Source organism: Pseudochaenichthys georgianus, chromosome 17 (genome assembly GCF_902827115.2).
Source record: "Pseudochaenichthys georgianus chromosome 17, fPseGeo1.2, whole genome shotgun sequence".
Taxonomy (NCBI): Eukaryota; Metazoa; Chordata; class Actinopteri; order Perciformes; family Channichthyidae; genus Pseudochaenichthys; species Pseudochaenichthys georgianus.
In genome coordinates this window covers 4,169,157-4,192,020 of record NC_047519.1, presented here as the reverse complement: position 1 = coordinate 4,192,020, position 22,864 = coordinate 4,169,157, and the positions used below count along the sequence as shown (strand labels likewise).

The following is a 22,864-nucleotide window of genomic DNA, read 5'->3' as shown; positions in this document are numbered from 1 at the left end:
TTAGTCCTCCAGCATTTCAGGCCCCTAATTCAGGGGAGACATGTAATGGTCAGGAGCGACAACAGCACCACAGTGGCTTATATCAACAGGCAGAGCGGAGTCCGCTCCGCCGCCTTGTTGGCCACAGCGGAGGAACTGTGGTTATGGGCTTCAGAGGTGGTGTTATCTCTGAGAGCCATCCATATCCCAGGACTGGAGAACAGAGGGGCCGACCTCATGTCGAGGAGTGGCCCCCTGCCAGGCAAATGGATGCTTCACCCGAAGGTGGTGAAGTAAATCTGGGCCCAGTTCAGGAGAGCGGAAGTGGATCTGTTCGCCAGCCGGCGAAACAGCCATTGTGCCCTGTGGTTCTCCATGGCTCGGAGCGACGACCCACCCTTGGGGGTGGACGCATTTGCACACGAGCCATGGCCAAGGAAGCTGCGCCTTTCCACCGCTGCGTCTCATTCTCCCCCTCCTGAGGAGAGTGAGGCGAGAACGTCTGTCAGTCTGTCAGTCATCCTAGTGGCTCTGGATCGCGTTGGGGCGCCGTGGTACTCAGAGATGACGCAGATGAAGGTGGACCAGCCCTGGGCGGTTCCCCAGTTCTGGGGGGCGATGTCTCAAGAGGCAGTGCAATCGGGGCGTTACCCACTCTCGGCCGTCCTCTCCAGGCTTGGCTCCTGAGAGGGACAGGCTGAGACAGGGTGGATTGTCTGACAGCGTTATTCAGTCTATCCAGGCAGCTACAGCTGGATCCACCACAGCCTGTTACAGGCCAAAGTGGCTAGGATTCCAGCGATGGTGTGAGGAGCGGAGAATAGAGCCCCTATCTTGTGAGTTAGGCTCTATGTTATCCTTCTTACAGTTACTGGTGGACAGAGGGCTTGTGCATTCAACAGTGAAAGTGTATGCAGCAGCCATCTCGTCCTGCCATAAGGGATTTGGCGGCAGGTCAGCCTTTAGTCAACCACTGATGTCGCGGTTTTTACAGGGGGTCAGGAGGCTGCGCCCAGTAGTGCACGCCTCCACCCCGTAGTGGGACCTGCCCCTAGTGCTCGAGGCTCTGGCCTCGGGGCCGTTTGAGCCTCTGGAGCTCTCCTCCCTGAAAGCACTGTCGTGGAAGACAGCTTTGCTTCTTGCCTTAACGTCAGCCAAAAGAGTGTCCGAGTTAACCGCTCTGTCGGTGCACCCGAGCTGTTTACAGATTCGGGGTGACCGGAGCGGCGCGACACTCAGACCGAACCTCTCCTTTGTGCCCAAGAGCCTAAGGAGTGCGTTCAGGTCAAGGGCTATTCAGTAGGGGGTTTTAGTCTTCCCCCCCATGGTGGGACCAGGGAAGCTAAACTGCACCTCCTCTGCCCGGTGCGTGCGCTAGCATGTTATGTGGAGCGCACGGCTGCCCTTAGACGCACCGAACAGCTGTTTGTGTGCTTCGGGGGCGGGGTGATCGGGAAAGCTCTATCCAAGAAACGCCTGGCAGGCTGACTCTGCGAGTGCATTGCACATACCTACGGACAGGCAGGGAGAGCCTGCCCCACGGGGGTTCGTGCACACTCCACACGGGCTGTGGCTGCGTCAACAGCCTTATTCAACGGTGTGAGTGTGGAGGATATATGCACAGCGGCGTCTTGGTCGACGCCAGGCCCCTTCATAAGGTGTTATCTCTTGGACATGTCGGGCTCTTTCTCCTCGTCTGTGCTTGCGGGGGCAACACAGGACTGGTAGGGGGGAGGGGGGTTGTGGGTCAGTTGGCATCTGACCCCCTCCCTGGACGTAATGCGCCTTCGCTGTTCTTGGGCCTTCTGAGGGTCCTGGGAGGGGCGCACTGGGCCCTTACAGGGCTGGAGGGCTGCTCTCCTCCTGCCGAGAGCAGGAGGGGGGGAGCCCTCCACACTTTAGTCCACACACTCGGCACGGGGTCAGTGTTTGAGTGTGGGGCAGGGGCTCTGGCGCTCTCCCTGTTATCCTTAGGGATTCAGGGAGGCAGGCGTGTAGTAAGCCCTTTCGGGGCCGAGGGGGCTCTACCCATCCAGGGTGGGGGGGATCCCCCGGCACTGTTTTTTGAGCACACTTTTTGCGAGGTAAGCGCAGCTGGGTGTGCTCTGTCAGCCACAGCCCAGATTTTTCCTCGGTTACAACCGGGTTAAAGGAGAAGGTGGGGCAGCAGCTGCTGACCATAATAGCCGATCAGGGGCAGTAGGGTGGAATATTGTTGGACGACAGTGCGCGTATACATCGCGGCTCCACCCACTCTACCCATAGAGTCCAGTAGAGGGCGGAGCCTGTGAGAGATATAACGTCGGGTTACGTAGTGTAACCCTTGTTATATAAGCACAGGCGGAGCCCTCTACTCGGGGCACTGTCTGTCCTATTCCGCTCGCTGAAGAGAGGTGTAGGATGATAGTCAGGAGGCGAGGCCTCCTTTTATACGGTGTCATGCGCGCGCATTCAGGTAGGCCCGCCCAGGGCCGGCTACGTCTATAGAAGTCTCAGTGGGAGAATGCTTGCAGGGTAAGAGAGTACCCATAGAGTCCAGTAGAGGGCTCCGCCTGTGCTAATATACCAAGGGTTACACTATGTAACCCGACGTTTCTGTCCTTTAAGTAGGATTCAAACCAATTTAGAACTGTTTCCGAAAGTCCCACCCAGTTTTCCAGTCGGTCTAGTAATATGCTGTGGTCAACAGTGTCAAACGCAGCACTGAGATCTAATAATACGAACACTGAAGTTCTGCCACTGTCTGTGTTTAAGTGGATGTCATTAAAGACCTTTACAAGAGCAGTCTCAGTGCTGTGGTTTGGACGAAAGCCTGACTGGAACACATCGAAACAGTTATTTAAATGCAAGAAATTACTCAACTGTTGAAAAACTACTTTTTCAATGATTTTACCTAGAAATGGGTGGTTTGATATGGGCCTGTAATTGTTCATTACTGAAGCATCTAGATTATTCTTTTTTAAGAGCGGTTTAATGACTTCAGTTTTCAGGGCCTGTGGAAAAATACCAGAGTGAAGAGATTTGTTTACTATATGAAGTAGATCTGAGGCCATGCAAGGCAAAACATCTTTGAACAATCCTGTTGGAATAATATCAAGGCAGCAGGAGGAGGACTTCAGAAGTTGAATAATGTCCTCTAGGTTTTTATCATTAATCTGATGGAATTGTGTCATGATGTCTGAATTGATGTTAAGTGGACACAGAGACAACACATTTGCTGTTCCTGATGCAGAGGCACTGACTGCTTGTCTGATTTTCTGAATTTTGTCAGTGAAAAATGAGGCAAAATCATTGCACGCCCTGGTGGATAGAAATTCAGAGGCTACTGACACTGGGGGGTTAGTTAGTCTGTCGACGGTAGCAAACAAGGCACGTGCGTTGTTTTTGTGTTTGGTAATGATGTCAGAGAAGAACGATTGTCGTGCGTTTTTCAATTCCAAATTATAAAAGCCAATTCTCTCTTTATAGATTTCAAAGTGAACCTGGAGATTTGTTTTTCGCCACCTGCGTTCAGCTTTTCGACATTCTCTTTTTTCTGTTTTAACGGTCATGGCCTTTCTCCATGGAGATATTTTCTTCCCAATCACTTCCTTTACCTTAATTGGAGCAATGGCATCTATAACATTTTTAATCTTTGAATTAAAATGATCTACTAGCTCATTTACTGAGGTGTTAGCAGGGGCAAGTGTGGAAGAAAAATTCTGAGTAAACATTTCCCTAGTATTTTCAGTTAAATATCGCTTTGTGGTTACCTCTTTTTGAACACTTGTGTGAACAGAAATAGAGCTCTCAAAGAAAACACAGGAATGGTCAGAGAGTGCAACATCAGTCACCACAACCTTAGAGATATTCAGACCCTTTGAGATAATTAAGTCCAGAGTGTGCCCCTTATTGTGCGTGGGCTCCGTCACATGCTGAGTCCGTCCATAGCTATCAAGAACACAAAACAGTTCTTTAGCCCCTCTGTCCTGGGGGTTGTCAACATGGATGTTAAAATCACCAACAATGACTAGACGGTCAAAGTCAATACACACTGTAGACAGCAGTTCGGTAAAGTCATCAAAAAAGCTTGCACAGTATTTGGGTGGTCTATAGATATTTAGGAACAGAGCTCGAGAGGAGCATTTCAGCTGAAGGGCCACATATTCAAAAGAAGAGAAGTTTCCATACGATATCTTCCTGCATTGAAGGGAATCATTGAACAGAATAGCAACTCCACCCCCTTTCTTATGCATTCTTTCCTGACTCATAAAACTAAAGTTGGGAGGGGTTGATTCGATAAGAACAGCTGCACTGTTATTTTGTTCAATCCAAGTTTCTGTTAAAAACATAAAATCAAGATTGTGCTCAGTGATAAAATCATTGATTAAAAATGTTTTTCCTGCCAAAGACCTGAAAAAAATGCAGGACTTTTTATTGTAACCGAGTATTCCTACACTCTGGTACTTTTACTCAAGTACAAGATCTGAACTTCTCCCACCTCTGACGGTAAATCCTGAGTGGTTACCAAAAAAAAGGTAACCAAAAAAGGTTATTTTCAAATCCTGCACTCAGCTTTGCTTTCTCCAATATCATTGAAATGCAGCCAGATGCTGCTTCTTTTTTTGGTTTTTGCTAATTTCTTGACTTTTCCGACGCACTTGTATTTAAATCCGGCTCCCCGTCGCTCTGTGCAGCTGGCCTGTACCACTACACATGCTGTGCCCCCCACCCTTCTTTCACATAATGGTATTATCCTAGTGTGCATATGATTGATTTTTTTTTATTTTGATATACTTTATAATCCCCGTGGGGAAATTTTTTCTCTGCATTTGACCCATCCTAGTGTTAGGAGCAGTGTGCTGCCATTTTGAACGGCGCCCGGGGAGCAGTTTAGGGAATGGTGCCTTGCTCAGGGACACCTCGGTAGCACTTGGTATTGCCGGGACTTGAACTGGTGACCTTCCAGTTGCCAAGCCAAGTCCCTATGGACTTCGCCACCACCGCCCTAAGCTTTATAGCACAGGCCTTTGTCAGATGGTATATTATGCTGTTTTAGTTCTCTCTTTTTTCACCATACTGTGTTTGCATCACTGTAAATGAAACAAGTGAAGTACATGTTATAAAGCCGTGGAGGGCGGGAGATTATAAACCAAAGAGTAACCGCCCTTACGGGACGCTCTAATAAGTAAAGCGAACGCACCCGCAAGGACACCTGGCCTCCTATTGGTTGAGGGATTTTAACAGGGTTGAAAAAATACATAATCTGAACGTGAAATCAATAAATGATGCCCTCAAATGTAAAGACCACGCTCTTGAGTAAAGATAGAGAATAACCCCCATAAAGGAGGATCAAGAACTATGTACAGTCATATGAATCCGCAGAAAGAAGTTTGGTTGATTACATGTTCATTGGTTTTCTCCATCAGAAAACGCCATGTAATACAGTTATACTATATTTATGGAAGTCACAACACCTTTTATTCATGATGGCTAAACTGTCCCCAGTAAAGAGAAAAAAAGAGGTTAAAAAACAGTGCTGGATCTCAAAGAAATCAACAGAAGGAGACAGACATGTAAACACTGAAGGGAACAGCAGAAGAAGACAGACAGGAAGTAAACACTAACGGGAACAGCAGAAGAAGACAGACAGGAAGTAAACACTAAAGGGAACAGCAGAGAAGACAGACATGAGAGGTTTCTCAATACTCAAATTTCCCCTCCTCGACTCCTCGGTCCTCCGGTAATGACCCGGAAATGAATTTCAGCGCGCCATGTTGAAGGACATCTCATTTCTCTAAATGCACTTCGAGGATCGAGGATCGAGCATCGAGGAGGCTCTCTGGAAGAGCTCTAACCGAGGATACACTGATGGTTCCTCCACGGATGCATTTCCGGGAACGGTGGAGGCGTGACGCACGGCCGGACTTATCTCAGCCAATCACAGCTCTGCATGCATCCCTTGGATATTATTAGCAACTGCTTTCATCGCAACGCGATGTTTACTGTGAGAACAGCTGTGAGGTCCGTGCAGAAAGCAGAGCAGTGTGTATAATATATATCACTCAGTATAACAGGCCTACATTACTCTCTGTATTTGTTTGCTTTAGTTTAGTAGATATCTACAAACAAAGAGTCGATACTTTTCTAAGACCATTTAGTGCTTCACATAATAAAATACACAACAGCTGTAGCCTGATTATGTTTTAGGAGCTGTAGGTGTGTGTGGTACAGTGTGTAGGTGTGTGTGTGGGTACAGTGTGTAGGTGTGTGTTGTACAGTGCGTAGAGGCGGCGGACAGACGGGTCTCAGTTGGTTTGGTGTCCTCTGCTTACTCTTAATACCTGTACAACTTTTGGCCCTTAATTTCAATTCCCCATTTCAGCGACCCTGGTGCCGACCTGTGGGCGGCACCAGGTCTCGAGGAGGGGAGTCGAGGATAGGAGTCGAGGAGGGGAAATTTGAGTATTGAGAAACCTCTATGAAGTAAACACTAAAGGGAACAGCAGAAGAAGACAGACAGGAAGTAAACACTAACAGGAACCAATATCACCCAGCTGCAGCCGCAGCAAGACGGTACACGACACGCCCCCTACACGACACGCCCACTTGACAGGACACTACGGTGGCTGAGAGACATTGATACCATACATGGAAGATTAAAAACAAATTGCAAATGTTATTGTAGCATTTTAAGCAACTATTAGGCAAATAAATTAATAACGGGGGGTTACGTATTGTAACCCTAGTATATAAGCACAGGCGGAGCCCTCAACTGGACTCTATGGGTACTACTCTCAAACATGTTATGCAAGCATTCATCTACTGAGATACATAAACGTAGCCGGCCAATCGGGGCGAGCCTACCTGAATGCGCGCGCAGGCACACCATATGTAAGGCGGCCACACCTCCTGATCCTGTCATCCTACACCCTCTTCAGCGAGCGGCATAGGAAAGACAGGGCCCCAAGATAGAGGGGTCCTCCTGTGCTTATATGACTAGGGTTACAATACGTAACCCCCCGTTATATCTCACACAGGCTCCGCCATCTACTGGACACCATGGGTATAGTGGGTGCAGCCCAGATGGATAAACGCCCTGTCGTTCAACAACATCGACCCATCACACTGCCCCAGACCGGCCTTTGGTTAACAGCCACATTTCTCTAAACTTGAATTGAATTGTTTTCTAACACGACCCTTTTATTTATATTAGGTCTTAAAGTTGTTGCATAAATTAGGGCGTGGTCACATTGAATGACGGCTGGGACTCCCAGCAGCTTCTACTGAAGCCTTCCGAGTAAATCGCCAGAACGCCGACACCTCCTCATCTCCACCGCTCCCATGTTTTCTCTCTGCGTTTGTGTGCTGGGTGAATGCTAATGCTAATAATGCTAATGCGAGGATAATAAAATGGCGGCTCTACAAAACATTTCAGAGTTTTACGGGGCGTGGTTTGCAATCGCCCAGCCAATCAGAACTGTGGTACTTTTTTTCCCCAGGAAAGTACCTGCTCTCAGCAGGCGCTAAAAATGGGGTGAAAAGTTCCCGGCACTTAGTTATTTTTTTGGTGTGAACGCGACATCAGGGGTACTAACAGAACTAAACGCAAAAAGTACGGGTGAAAAGTACTCGGTGTGAACGCGGCTAATGTGTAAATAACAGCTACCATAGTGCAATGCCCATACAGCTACCAGCCTGATGTGCTTAACACTCATCCATAGGCTAACTCACCAGTGAGCTGAAAGCAGTGGGTTCTATAGGAACAATACAAAATACAAATAACCTTTCACAAACAGGTATTTCATAACTGCTTACAGTAAGGAAGACATTTAAACTATTATTGGCTGTCACAGGATGCTGTAAACTAAACACCTCTCTCTGACAGAACACCTCACTGAGTGATTTCACTCATATGTCTAACTTTCAGGTTTCTCTTTTCAGGCGCAGACCCCATGTCGCCTCTGTATGTGCGTCGCTAAGTTCCTCGTACTACTTGTGTGGCTCGGCATCGTTTACAATTTGCGAGCGATTTTTCAAGTTGACCGTCTTTCTTGAAAAAAGTATGCCAAAAGTTTGATTTGTAGGTATTTTTCGGTGCGCTGTGTTTCTCTTTCTCCTCCACTTCTATGTGTGTTGATAACTGAGACTCTCGGCCTCCGTAGTGCGAAGCAAAGATCAAAGATCGTCTCTGCTGAGTGCTGACAGGATGAGAGGATATTATATGAATGAATCGTTTTTTTTACCAAAGCAAAGACGCTACAATCGATGCATCGGGAGTTCAACCCAAACTGTAGCCGATGTGCACTCTTTCAACTCGCATCTTGAACGTTTATGCAGGTGCACCGATGCGAATCGGTGAATCTTAATATCCCTCATTGCCACATCTTCACGGACACAGTTCTCAGTGCACGGAAGAAAGTTGGTCGATCCTGCACCCCAAGGTTTTACACATCTTCTTACCATTGTAGACAGGACTTTTTGATTTTCCAGTAACAGAATTCAAAGTGCTAGGAATTGTGATGGTCCCTCATTGGCTATAAAATGTGTTTAAATCAAGTCTTTCTAATGGATCTCAGTTTTGATCTCGTCATAGGAGCTCAAACCATACATCATGGTTATTATCTGTGTATTTAACTGTTAACTGACTTTCTTTTGTTTCTCACCCTGCCTCTGTTGCTGCTTCAGGTTCATACCAGGGTCAGTGGACTGGTGGGATGCGTCATGGCTATGGCGTGCGTCAAAGTGTACCATACGGTATGGCCTCTGTAATACGCTCACCTCTACGAACCTCGCTGTCTTCCCTCCGTAGTGAGCAGAGTAATGGTACAGTACTTCGTGACAGCCTGTCTGACAGCCCTGCCGGTACACGTGGTGGCTTTGTACTCAACTTCCACTCAGACGGAGAAGGTTCAGAGAAGAAAAAGGGTCTTTTTCGCCGTGGTTCCCTCTTTGGGAGCCTTCAGCGACTGCGCAAATCTGACTCACGATCGTCAATTTCCAGTAAACGCAGCTCAGCACACAGCGACACAAACATGAGCCGCATCAGTTCTAGTGACGCCAATTCCACCATCAGCTTTGGAGACGGAGACACAGGCGATGATTACCTGCCTCTGGAGGACTACGTGGATGCCACCACCACCGAGGCCTACATGGGTGAGTGGAAGAACGACAAGCGCAGTGGATTTGGTGTCTCAGAGCGCTCCAACGGCATGAAGTACGAAGGCGAGTGGTTGAACAATAAGCGCCATGGCTACGGCTGCACTCTGTTCCCTGATGGATCCAAAGAAGAAGGGAAGTACAAGAACAACGTTCTGGCCCGAGGCCTCAAGAAGCAGCTGATCCCGCTGAGGAACACCAAGACCAGACAGAAGGTGGATCGAGCCATCGAGGGAGCAGCGAGAGCGGCAGCTATCGCCAAAACCAAAGTTGAGATTGCCATCTCCAGGTAAAATGTTGCATGTAAGATCATCTCACCTCAAAGCTATACACTTTCACCTTTTTTTGCGTTTGTATTAGGTAGGTTGCTATAGAGAGCAGAGGACAGTCTATTGTGCAAAGGTCCCTTGCTGGATTTAAACCGGACCAAATACATTGTTAGCAAACAGGACACTGAAAATGATAATCAAACAATCAGGTTGGACACAAGCCTCCAGGTTAATCAAATGAGAATACAAATCTGTGATCTAATTGATTTACTATTGATGTGCTTGTGAGGGCTTATTAGTCACTATCAGTTTGACTCCCAAACAAAGTTATTATAATCTTGATAAGCTTCCCACCATTCTCGTCTGATGAATACATTCATGTGTTTTGTTGCCATGCAGTGACTGTGTTTCCAGAGTGCAATTTGAAAAAGGGGAATCTGCATTTTAGACAGTTGTCAGTTTTATTGATCCAATGTCAAATCATTCTTTACAATTCTAGAGTCCAAAAGTATATAGCTCAAATGGGTGCATGATAAATACCATCTGATACATTGGCACATCAGTAAACATGCCAATTACATTTACATTTAAAAGGCCCATGTCATGCTTTTCCGGTTATTACCCGTCTCCTTGTGTGTTATGAAGGTTTTTATGCATAAACGGTCTGCAAAGTCACAAACCCTCAAAGTACACCCTGTAGCGAGTAAAACTCTAACACAGAAAAGACTAATAATCAGTAGAAATGGCCATGACATGGGACCTTTAAGATCTAAATGTCCTTTAGCTTACACTTTTACGAAAATTACCTGCATACACCTCAGTACCTTTGTCATGCCTATGGGAGACATTTGGGATTACCCAAGAACATTTTGACTTGTTGACCACTGACCTCCTGAGTCGCAGTGGCCTAGCTAGAGTGGTGTAAGTTAAGAGTAATAAAGACACTAACGCAACTTCAGACTGTTACAATGTTGTGTTTCTAGAATGTTGTCTGTGTGATCTGTTGCAGGTGCTAGCTCTAATCATGACATGCTGCAACAGCTGTCCCTACAGCCTCCCTCAGCTGATTTTAACAGAGTCCATCATGGATTCAATAAATATAGGTATTTTATAGTAATTATTCTCATGAGTGCTCTAGTTAATAAATGTAATCTTTGAGGAGTGGTTTTCTGAGTTGATGGACGTATCAATCATCTTCAGTTGGCAAGGTGATCAGCTTATCGCTGTAGCGCAAACACTTGAAACTGCTGTGGCAACAGAACCCTCCCTAAATCCTTTAATATGCAACTAACAGAGGAAATTCTGCAGTTTTAATTTAAGCACAGTTTTGCGAGCTGCAATTTTATTTGATAAATCTAGCCGAGTTAGTGCAGGATGTGTTACGGTTTGGGAAAGGTAGGACCCAAAAGCAGACTACAAAAAAAGGTAAGTTGGTCTAGAAAACAAAAACGAGCTTTATTGTAAAAGCTGATGGCAAAAACACAAAGGAAGCAGAAGGAAGATATAATACAAAAAGCTGACGATGACTGACACGGGAAAAACAAACAATGAACCGACACCGAACACAGGAAGAGACAAGACTAAATACAGGGAGGGGTAATCACGAGACGAGAAACAGCCGGGCAGGGGAGGAGAAACACAAGGGCAACAGGTGAACACAATCAGACAATCAGACACACCAGGGAAACTAATGACAGGGAAGAAAACACAGGGAGAAGGACCAGACAAGAAACAAGGAGGAAAACAGGGAGAACAGAAAAGCAAAAATAACCCCACAACTAGACACAACAAAACTCAAACCCTGACAGGATGTCCTATAATGCCCAGGAGCAGTGTCTCTTTGAGCAATCAGTGTTTTGCATTGACACAGCTAGCTTGGTACTGCAGCTGAGTTGGTGTTTTAGAGAAGGTTCTATCCACACTTTTCCTAATGGAAAACTGAAGTTGAGTATAAAGGAGATCATTGCAATCACAACTCAGCAGCATTAAAAGGTAAACCACACATTTGATTAAACCCAGGGCATAACTAATTGGAATATATTTTTTCGTGCTATATTTAAATGCTCCAGTAGATTTCCCTTGATTTAAAGAAAATATTTTCAAAATACATCTGGTGGCGGGGAATGGAAATTGTTTGACATCCTCCCTAGAACAATATTTGTATATATATGTTTACATTATATTTTGAATCAAATGGACTGTCTATGTTGTAATGTTATTAGGTTGTTAATTCTGTATACACAACATATTTTGCAGGAGTTTCCATCCTGAAAGAGGGATCTTTACATTGAGATTATGAATACAAGAAGCCAAAATAAAGTTCCTACGTAGGCTTATCTCAGCTAGTGGCCATTGATTCCTCCTGTGCATATCCTTTTCGAGATGTTCTGGGCACGCCCAACTGGTAAGAGGCCCCGGGTTAGACCCAGAACACACTGGACAGATGATATATCTTGTCTGGCGAAGTATCACTTTGGGGTTACCCGGGAAGAGATGGACAATATTACTGGGTAGAGGACAATCTGGAATTACCTTGTTAGCCTGCTGTCCCCCCAACCCGACCCTGGATATATAAAGAAAATGTATCATAGACAGATGTATGTATGTTATACCAACAAATGCATTTAGAGCAGTATTACATAGATACCCATTGATAATTACATTCACAAGAGAGCCCACCTGAAAACCAACCCTCCACAGTCCAGAGCTGAGCCCAGAACAGAGCCCTCTCTGCTGCTCCCTCTCAGACACACGATAAGCAGCCTCACAACACTGCTGTCCTAACGCCAATCAGAGTCAAACTAACAATAACGCAATGTAGGGGAAACTATTGAGATCATTAGCAAGAAGAATCCTAAAGCAAGAGTAGATTACAATGTCATCCAGCCCTAAAAATAGAATGAATGAATTGGTAGTCTCTCTGCCAGGGATAGAACGCAGAGACACATCCGAACTAAGTACGGTCCTGGCAGCCAGCAGAAAGCTGAATATGGGGTTACCGTTCAACACAGATGCAATTCCTTAAAGAACATTTGTTTTTCAAAAAAAGGATAAACTGAATATTGTCTTTTTGTCATGTTAATGTTTGTATCACTTTTATTCGGTGCTGTCCGATTATTTGGACCATTGTTATTTTGATGCTTTGTCAAAATTGTTATTGACATTTTCAAACGAATAAACATTAATATTAATTTATTTAGGCAGGAAGAGATTGTGGGAACACAGTGATAATACAGAGAGAGAGAAAGAGTAGCTGTGTGGGCTGGAGGGAGAGAAGCAAGTAGGCACATTCTTGGCTGTGTGCGTGCGTGCGTGTAGGCCTTTATGTGCGTCAGAAGTAGTGCTTGTCTAAATAAGGCCAAGATGGACAACGCTTATCAACAGCTGACATCCCCCCCTGAGCTACACACACACACACACACACTCACAGTCCCAGAGTAGTGTGCTTTATCTGGTATCCTCCTTGGTCAGTGTGGAAGAACGCTCAGAACTCTGGTGACGACATGGCCGACCTTTGGACTCTAGCTCCCCTGCTTTGGTGTCTGTTGTAGATCTAGGCTGATCTTCTTTTTGATTTCACTGGTGTATGAATAGTTCTGCTGAATATGATAATGATATGTACATAATCATAGATAGCTTGAGTGAGGGTAATCAATGCTGGTTTGTAACCCTTTTCAACAGTTTAGGGGAGTGCATGTTTCCAAAAACCTTGTCAGCTTTGGATCCTTTCATTAAAGGTAACCTATTATGCAAAATATACTTTTTCATGTATTTTATATATAAACATGTGTCTCCTCTGTGTAAAGAGATTCTGAAAGTTTCAGCAAAAATGTCAGAAAGATTCTCACTGTACACATCCATTTATATACAAACCTGTCTGAAAATGAGCCGATCAGATTTTGGCCACTTTATGATGTCATAAGGATGTTTTGTCTTGTGTAACCATTAGCCAATCAGCAACCAAGGTAACCCCCCCCGCCCCCACATTATCACCTGAATCTCCTTCTTGAGCACCATTGTGTTCTTTTTAAACCAAATATCTCTCAGAGGGGCGTGGGGAGTGACTCCTTATTTTCATCTAAAGTAACAGACAGAGAATCAGCACTTTGGAAACAGGGCTGAAATAGAGGGGTTTATGGGATGCTACAATGCACAATCTGATTGGTATTTCGAGCCAAACACATCGGAGACTTGTTTTGTATATGAGACCTATAATATATTGATGAAATACAGTACCTTTAAAATAGCATAGTTAATGCTATGTTAACGAAAGGCTAGCAGCCGACACTGATGTATAGGTTAGCCTTGATAAATTACTGACAGTTTCCTACGACAATATGCATATAAACACACTTTAACACTTGGTAGTATTCTTATCCAATATACAGAAATCTTTGTTCAGACATATATTCAATTCTAGCAAAATGGGGAAGTTTACCATTCAAGTAACTGAGCCTATGTTTGTTATGTGTGTGTTTCTGCAGGACAGCCCATGCCCGGGCCAAAGCAGACTCTGCAGACCAGGCGGCTCAGTCTGCCGGGCAGGACTCTGATATTGCCAGAACCGTGGCCGGAGAGCTCTCTCCAAACTTCCATCAGCCAGGTACAGTACAACAACAGCACAGTACACGTCATTCTGTCAATAATGTTACAGAAAGCAGAATGTGTAACATTGTTTAAATTAGTAGGATACAGAAATGACCGTCATGTGGTTCTGTTTTTGAATGCGGTATAGTACTTGCATCCATTTCGCATCACAGGTCACCATTTAAAAAACATTGCTTTAAAAAAAAAAAAAAAAAAGCTATTTATTTAGCAATAAACAGCATTGAAAATAATGACTTGCGAGAGGCTGTGATTTATGGCATTTGGAAGGACCGCTGCCTTACTACAGTGATGTGTATTGAAGCCGAAGTCACAACCATGATAAAGTGTTGATTATCTCAGGATAGGAATCCCTTTCTTGTGATAATGGGGTTCTTTATTTGATTTGTTATTTCAGTTTACAACATTTTGTTTTCTCTGAATGTCCCGGTTTCATTACTTAGCAAACTCAACTCTGTTGTCCCGGGACAAAATGTACAGTTATTTTAACAGCAGCTTCATCAAAGATAAAAGTATAGCTCAATTGGTAGAGCTGGAGGCGCATTTACTGGGGTTGATCCTCAAGTGGAGGACCTGGGTTCGGATCGGTCTTGGGACCATTTGCCCCGTTTCAACTCTGTCTCTAGAAATAAAGGCAGTGGTTTCTGAGACAATTTCAAATTTGTTTTTACTGATGACTAAGGGATCATTTGTAGTGCCAAAGAAGAGGAAACTATTTGAAGGGTTATACCATAGCTAGTATTAAGCTATGATGCTCCCATACGCTACGCTTAGCTAGAACCTTAGACTAACGCTAATGTGAGTGATGACAATACCCAAAGAGCATTTGCAGGGGGGGATTGTACAGGATATATGACCTCTGACCTCAAATAGTTCTTCATAACATTTCCATTAGCAAAATGGTAGATTAGAACTAAATAACTGTTTTGATATCTTCCAGTCAGAATTTGTACCACACCACAATATTAGGACTGCTCTTGTTAAGGTCTTTCATGACGTCCACACAGACATTGGCGGAATCTCAGTATTATTATTGGACTACTATTGTGTAGTGTTTATTTAGTATATAGTATATTTGTGCTGCCTTGGACACAGTCCACAGTCTAAATCAACTGAAAAACTGAATGGGACTTTTTGGCCCCTTACCTTTGAATCTTACTTAAAGAATATGGGAAAATATTTTGTTTTAATGTAATTGCAGATCTAAGCAGACAGAGTTGATGAGGGGGTTCCTCAAGGCTCTATCATAGGGACCTCTTCTCTTTAACATCTACATGATGTCAGTATTGAAATATTAAATAAAAGACCCACTCGTAAATCAAAATATTACCAAAAAAGTTTTTTTCGACATCAGGAAAATTATTGGTTATTTAATGATTGTTTTTTGGGGGGTTTTAACATTTCCTGATGATGTTATCTTCCCATTTTATGAGATTTTGAAGGCATAATTATTAAATGAAATTACATTATGGAGTGTTTCAAACTTTATCAGTAATATTAAACTGTACTGTCCAGCAGATGAAGAAACATGAATACTCAGATGGTCAGACAGGTTGTGTATTTTTTACTTCAAAGAGTGCTTTAAATAATCTTTTAAACCTGTGACATTTCTTGATTATCCTACATTTCTGTAATGTAACTTTAGCCCCAGATCTCAACAATGATTTGGATGAGTAAAGTGTTATTACAAGAGATGGACATGATGGTCTGCTAAAAAAAGACCCAAGCTGTTATAAACAAAAAAAAGGGATGTTTTTTATGGGAAATGTTCACTGTTGTATTTAACTACATATATATATATATATATATAAAAATTGCTTTAGTAATGTGTTTCTGTATGTTAAAACCTTTCTTAAATCTTATGTGATTTCAGGCCCTGACTACATACGGCAGAAGTATAATGAGCCAATAGAGGTGAAGGAGGTTCCTGTGGAGAAAAAGGAGAAATCTCCAACAGGGAGCCCTCATTTCTACCGGAAGGGCACAACACCCGACCAGTCTCCATCTTCAAGCCCAGTTCCCAGCCCAACTCCTTCACCTATTGCTGTAAAAAATACAATTTTTAGCAGGAAAAGTCCCGCCGCAGTCGCTCCACCAACTGTGACAGCAGGTAAACAACTTTTTGGTTCATTTGACCAGCTTGTCTTTCTCATGATACAATTAACAGTCAGCAAGTTAACATGGTACATGTCTTGATAATTTTACAACACAGATGTTCACCCTCCTAAGTTCACACACATACAAAATATATTTAAGTTGGAAAATAAACTGTGAATACTGCAGAAACAATGCAACCAGCAGTTTTTGCATTACCTGACTCAGAAAGCAGGCAAATTAAGTATAAAGTACGGGATAGTCCCTTCTTCATCAGTTTATTGTTACTTTGCACTTTTTCGGGATATTATTAACAGCTACAATAGGTCGTAATGGCTCACAATTTACTGGTGATCAGAAATGGACAGATTTTATTTACTATAATAAATTATTAGCAATTTTCGACTCCCATTCATTCTTTAACACACATTCAAACACAGAGGCCAGTGTTAAAATGCAACACATTGGCCTGACCATCAAAAGCAATTTTTGTTAAGTGTGTTTCCAAATGACATGGACAAGACGAACAAGGTTCAAACCGCTTACCCTGCAATCATCTTACAACACAGCTACCAACCAACACAGTGTTTGTCGTTTCTTTGGTTAACCATTATTTTCTCTTTTGCATTATTCTACTTGGCAGGCATAACAAAGGCAGCCTCAAAACTATCTCTCAAACAGGAAGTGAGGCAACAGGAGGCTCCTCCAGTAGTCAAACCAGCTGTAACATCAGCAGGTGGTGGTAAACCTAGCAACGGGCAGATTCACTCCCAGTACCATGGTTACTATGTCAAGGCAGATGTCAAGATCCCGCCCCCCGAAGAACCAACTGGTGTGGAGGACGACCTTCACCCGTCAAGCCTTGCACGCTTGCCACCCCCCGCCAAACCACTTTGGACTTCAGCACCAAAAACCCCACCCACCCCTACCCCTTCACCAACTCCACCGAAAGAGAACACAAAAGCACCAGAGCCCCCCAAGCCAAAAAGACAGGAATCAACCAGACCAAAGAGCCTTGCAGAAACCAAGAAAGCTAGTATGGAAATAGTTCCTGAAATTGTAGAGGAGGAGTCGGTGAGTTAGATAAAGTTACTACATGTTTGATTCAGATTTTCCGATTGAATGCATTGTTTCATACCCGCTGGGGGAAACCCATGGATGTACAAAGAGATCTGGATCAGCATCGGAGTTGGGGTCCCGTTCGTTCCTATGAGAGTTGCCCTGTGGTGCATGAAGCCCAACATGGAGCGATTGTAGATTCAAAAAGTAGAGCCATAGGGGCAATATTTAATTTTAATAAACACAATTGTATACCTTATCCAAAACACATTATAATCTTAATTCAATATTTACATGTCATTTGTTAGATGCTTTTATCCAAAGCAACTTACAGTACTATTCAGTACTGTGGACATTCCCCACTGGAGCAATTTGTGGTGAAGTGTCTTGCCCAGGGACACAACGACATGCTTACTGCAGTGTGTTATGAACCGAGACACAAAACGCAGGACCCAAAAGCAGGATTCGGAGACAGTTGTCCAAAAATAGAATGATCTTTAATCACAAAAACTAAATCGTACTTTCCAAAAATAGAAAGTAGTTAAAAAGCCAAAACAAAGTTGTACAGCAACACAAAAACTCACTTGGAAAAAGGTCTAAATCGCAAGGTATGTATCAGGAGTCAAAAGGCCTGGGTGCTCACGACATGAAACATAACGAACTGACAAAGGAACAAAGAAACACCAGGGCTATGTATAGGTGAGGGGGATGGGCACAGGTGAAAACAATCAGGGCAGGGCCAAGCAATCTCACGGGCGGGAAACACACAAAGGCAGGAACTGTGGGATCTGGAATGACAGGAAAGATTACTTTCAAAATAAAAACAGGAAGTGACAAGATCAAAACACAAAACTAGAGTAAAAACATAACTAAACCTAACATATCTGTGAGTCAGTGGGACTCGAACTTGCTATCCCCTAAGTCCAGCACACTATCCACTGAGCCACAGCCTCCCTTGATATTATAATAGGTTTTCTGTATGCTTCTTATATCTAAAACCTTTCTTTCATTGGATTGTAGACAAAAGGTGTAGACTGTGAAAATGTGTTTTTGTTCTAATATCAGTCAGAGTGCTGTAAACCCCTCGTTAGAAAAAAAAAGCAAAAATAGAAAATATTGGAGAATTACACACATATGGTACAAAATGAACAATATTCTTAAATTGCTTACTGCCCTGTGTTAACCAGCCAATCAGCAACGTAGTTTGTTAGCCAGTTGGGCAATTAGAGTCACTTTATGAGAGCTAATCGATTAGAAAACGCTGCTTAAGGTTATCAAACATTCACTACAGGTGTGTGTTTGTGTTCCATACAGTATGTGTTGAACTAGCATTGCTTCATCCAGAACACATAATGCAACAACACCTCTTCGTGTGTCTTCACAGGGCCCGAACTCTGTCTTGGTGGCTTTAGTGATGCTGTTGAATGTAGGCCTTGCAATCATCTTTGTCCATTTCCTCACCTGACCACATCTGAACCCAGGTAAGAGTTTACTCAAAGTTCTAAAGACAATCTGCTTAGGACTAAAACTGAACATGAACTGGAACTGTGGTCGTGGTTAGTTTGTGAATGGTTCTGTGTTATGTGAATCATTTTAAACAATGCAATGTGGTATGTATACATTGTTCATATTCTCTCTAAATGATAAGTTGTTTCCTTTTAATGAAGAACCTAAGCTGTATGTTTGGCAGTAAAAAGAGACATCAACATGCTTCTACCTAAATTCAATGTTTGCTGACTTGCACTCAGTGATTGTTTCTTTGCTGTCTTCTCACATCTTACTTATGATATCACTTGTTGATTAAAGCAACACTGATATCATACAAAGGTAGATAAGGCAGGCTTCTCATTTCTAACAACAATGCATACCTTCGCCGGCATGTAGCTGTAGCTAGCTAATAAGTGCAGTGCAGAGCTAGTTGGTGTTTTAAACGTATAAGATAAGAAATACTTTATTAATCCAAATGTGGAAGTTACAGCAGCATAAAAAAAACAAGGCATTGACCATCATTAGAAATGTAAAAGAGTAGTAAATAAACAATTATAAAATATAAACATTTAAAAAATAGTTGACTGTTAAGTTTGTCTAACTATCTGACAAATAAAATGTAAGGAGAAATGATTTAGCTTTCATACATAAGTTTCACTTTTATATTACACGAGAACGGCTCATTTATGCAGCCCTATCTCTGCTGGAGCATAAACTTCTAGGAGCTTCCAAAGCTACACAGTGGGTGTGCTCGTTGTGATAGTGGCTTTTTAACAAATCCTGTAACCCCCACACACTTTTCTTTGTGATATTGCTAGTTAATAAGCCAGATGACATGCTGGTGTTAACCGTTTAGGTTAGAAGATGTTGAGACACAAATGATTTATTCAAATTCTCCTCACACACTTTTCCTCTTTTGTTTTAACTGTTGTGTGAAGAGCGGTTCAGTGATAACGTGTTTCTGTCGGCCGACATGGAAGTTAGCATCACAAGGGCAAAAAACAGTGTTCTTTTTCCATTGGTGTGTGGAATATTACAGAGAACAAGATCTTTGCTAAACAAGGATAGTTTTGACTTATTAACACCACTTTAGGCTTTAAATGAGCTATGCGTGGAATAGCTGCGCATCACCTCTGCTAAGCTAAAGGCTGCTAGTGTATGCTAATACATGTCTTGATGACATTCAACAGTTGGGTATTTACTGATGTATGTTATGTGGTAGAACATACAAATCTCGTAAGCTTGTGTTAACCACAAACCTTATTTTAGGCATTTTATCGAAAACATGTTTAAAAACTCTGGACTTGGAGACAAGGGAACTGGAAGGGGTAACATGCTAACTTATGTCAAGGTTTTAGGACTCATTCCTGCACCACTGTATTGCTCTTAATATCTGCATACAAACGTCATGATATTTAACTTGCCTCATTATTGAGACAAATCAGAAGCTTGAAAGGCCAGACCTAGTTACCTCATAGTTAAGCTATGACTGGACTATCTTGTTTTAGGAGGGATGTAGCAAGTCATTGACTGACTCTGTTACAGAGAATATTGTAGAAATAAAATAGGAATAATACAAATGTATAGTAATCAATGTTATAAAAAATGATTTGAATGCATGTTTTGTTGCACTTTCCTCCCCACCGCTCATGAGTCTGGGCACAGCAGTCATTACGTCAGGTCTGATTGAAATGATTGGACTTGTTTATAAAGCGCTTCTTATATATAGATAACAGACTCTAGCTTCAACCTGTTCAACACGGAGGCCCCCGGCTTCTTTTTCACGAAATTGTATCTCAGTGTTTCTTAACATTTACAAACCTATTAATGTGTCATACCCATTTAACGGGAAGAAACTCAGCTATCAGACGATAAGAAACCATCTTTACCGAAACAAAGCAGTCTCACAAGAAGCGTCTAAATGAGCCCTGAGCGGAAAAATGCTAACACACTTAGCACAGAACTCTAGGTATAAATACCTTTATTACATATCGGATCTGCACAAACAAGATATCGATTAGCAAGCTGAGATTCCACAGATTCTAGGGGTATAAGTATCATCACTGAGTGATCGGAACTCGCGACAGGGGAAGCAAACACAGAGCTTTAAGGAGCAAAAATAGGACATTATCTTACCTATGCTGTTGTTCTGATCAAAAGTTGTGTTCAATGGCATTAAAACGATAAACCGCTGCCGAAGGTTCATCCAATGTGTCTGAAATGATTACTGATAATCCATCTTCATATTTATGTCGATAACGGAGTCTTCATATATAGTTGCTACAGTATGAGAGCTACCAGAGTGTTTGACAGCTTCCGGTTCCGGGGCATTCTGGATACGCTTCACTCATTCACCAATGGGTAATGTTTAGATGGATTTTAGGAACTTCCCATCGATTTTATTGGCTCTAACGGTTAAAAAGAGGTGTCAATCATCAACATCGACGAGGGGTCCATAGATATGGAAAATCCACCCAAATGACCCCAGAAGTGGGTTTTTTTGCTAAACCTCTCTAAAAGGGTCACATGTCACTTCATCAATCTTATACAGGGTACTTATTATATGTTATAGTTAGGATTCCTAAAGCTTTTAGTCTACTAGCCCATCATTCAAGGGTGGTTTTCACTATAAGTAATGGGTTTTTTTTGGACGGACACTGCAATTTACATTGTTTTACTACGTTCAATCTGAATTTACTTTAAAATAAAGAAATTATATATTGATTCTGACTTTTCTACATCCAACTCACAGGTTTATCATTACTTTGAGAAAAAAGATGATTAATGTACCCCTTTTAGAAGGGGCATTTGTTCTGGGCATGTCATGTTCAAGCCTGAGACCTGAAAAACAGGCTCAGGGATAAACAGGTTGATATATTATGTGTGTAGTTACAATGTGTCTTTCAATAACATGTAATATCACAACATCTAATCCCAACTCTTCTGACCCCTACAGTGGACTCATCCAAACGCCATCAGCCAGAGGGGCCTTCTACAACAATGGCACCCCTCAGAACGGCAGACACGGGCAAAACGGAGGACTGAAAATAGACGAGTGAAGGTGGAGAAGACGCGTGGGGGTGGGGGGAACACGTGGAGGCGAGAGAGAGGAAAAATGAAAGAGAAAGAAAGATGAAACCTCCACTACCTCCACCCCCAGCCCCCCTCTCTGGGTGGACTGAATGACTGTCTTTGGTGCTGAAGTCCAACTTGATTGGACTGGCGATGATTTGTGACTCCACTTAGAGTGCAGTGAAAGCTGAAGCAAGCAGTTACTGCTTTTGAAAAAAGGGCCCCTGAGCTCCTGATTCGTTATCAGGCTTAGCAATAACAGCAGTGTCTGGAGAGTGGCGTGAAAGTGAGTGAGCGTGAGGCCTGGCTGTGTGTGTGTGTGTGTGTGTGTGTGTGTGTGTGTGTGTGTGTGTGTGTGTGTGTGTGTGTGTGTGTGTGTGGTGTGTGTGTGTGTGTGTGTGTGTGTGTGTGTGTGTGTGTGTGTGTGTGTGTGTGTGTGTGTGTGTGTGTGTGTGTGTGTGTGTGTGTGTGTGTGTGTGTGTGTGTGTGTGTGTGTGTGTGTGTGTGTGTGTGTGTGTGTGTGTGTGTGTGTGGGGGCATGTGTGTGACTTTGTGTGTGCTTGCGTGGGTGTATATGTTCCGACTGGGTATGTTCAGAGATGCACTTTGAGCTGATGGAAGCCGACAGCTGCCTTACTATATGCAGAGTGACGTGGCGGTGGGTGAGGAGGCCCAGGCAGGAATGTGACACGCTCGACTGATTCTCCCCTGGCCATGTCCTGGGAGAGGGGCTCTATTTCTATCAGTCTGTCAATCGATCATATCTGTTTTGATCTGTTTCCGTGGGGCCTGCCTGCTGTTTTATATTCATATTTATTTTTCTTCCTATATATATATATAAATATAAATATATATATATACATTCGAAAATCAGACAATCAGAGGGGTATAACATTTTGCAAACCCGATTACTCCATGGTGCATCGAAGAGTCTTTAATTGTACAGATGAAAGACTCCTTTTGACATGGTCTTCACTAAATATTTGTTTATGTTTATTTTATTTATGTTCCCTCATTACATTGCCTCATTCAATCCTTATGATGAAACATGGAGAATGGCAGCTGTATAGCACCATATCGGATCAGATGTTCTATAGGTGTGTGTGCATGTACGCGGGCTGCAAAGGATAACATCGCTTTAGCAGGATGCGGCCCCATTC

At 43.2% G+C, this 22,864-nt stretch overlaps 1 protein-coding gene across 1 annotated transcript; it reads left to right on the top strand.

The window, feature by feature from the left end:
• Window positions 1-45: 45 nt before the first annotated feature.
• Window positions 46-22,072, top strand: LOC117462129 (junctophilin-1-like). The gene is made up of 7 exons (XM_071206319.1): window positions 46-241; window positions 8,647-9,406; window positions 13,871-13,989; window positions 15,865-16,101; window positions 16,729-17,159; window positions 18,529-18,625; window positions 21,589-22,072. Exons 1-6 carry the CDS (start codon window positions 46-48, stop codon window positions 18,607-18,609), a joined length of 1,824 nt encoding a protein of 607 aa, XP_071062420.1. The 3' UTR covers window positions 18,610-18,625; window positions 21,589-22,072.
• The last annotated feature ends 792 nt before the right edge of the window (window positions 22,073-22,864 follow it).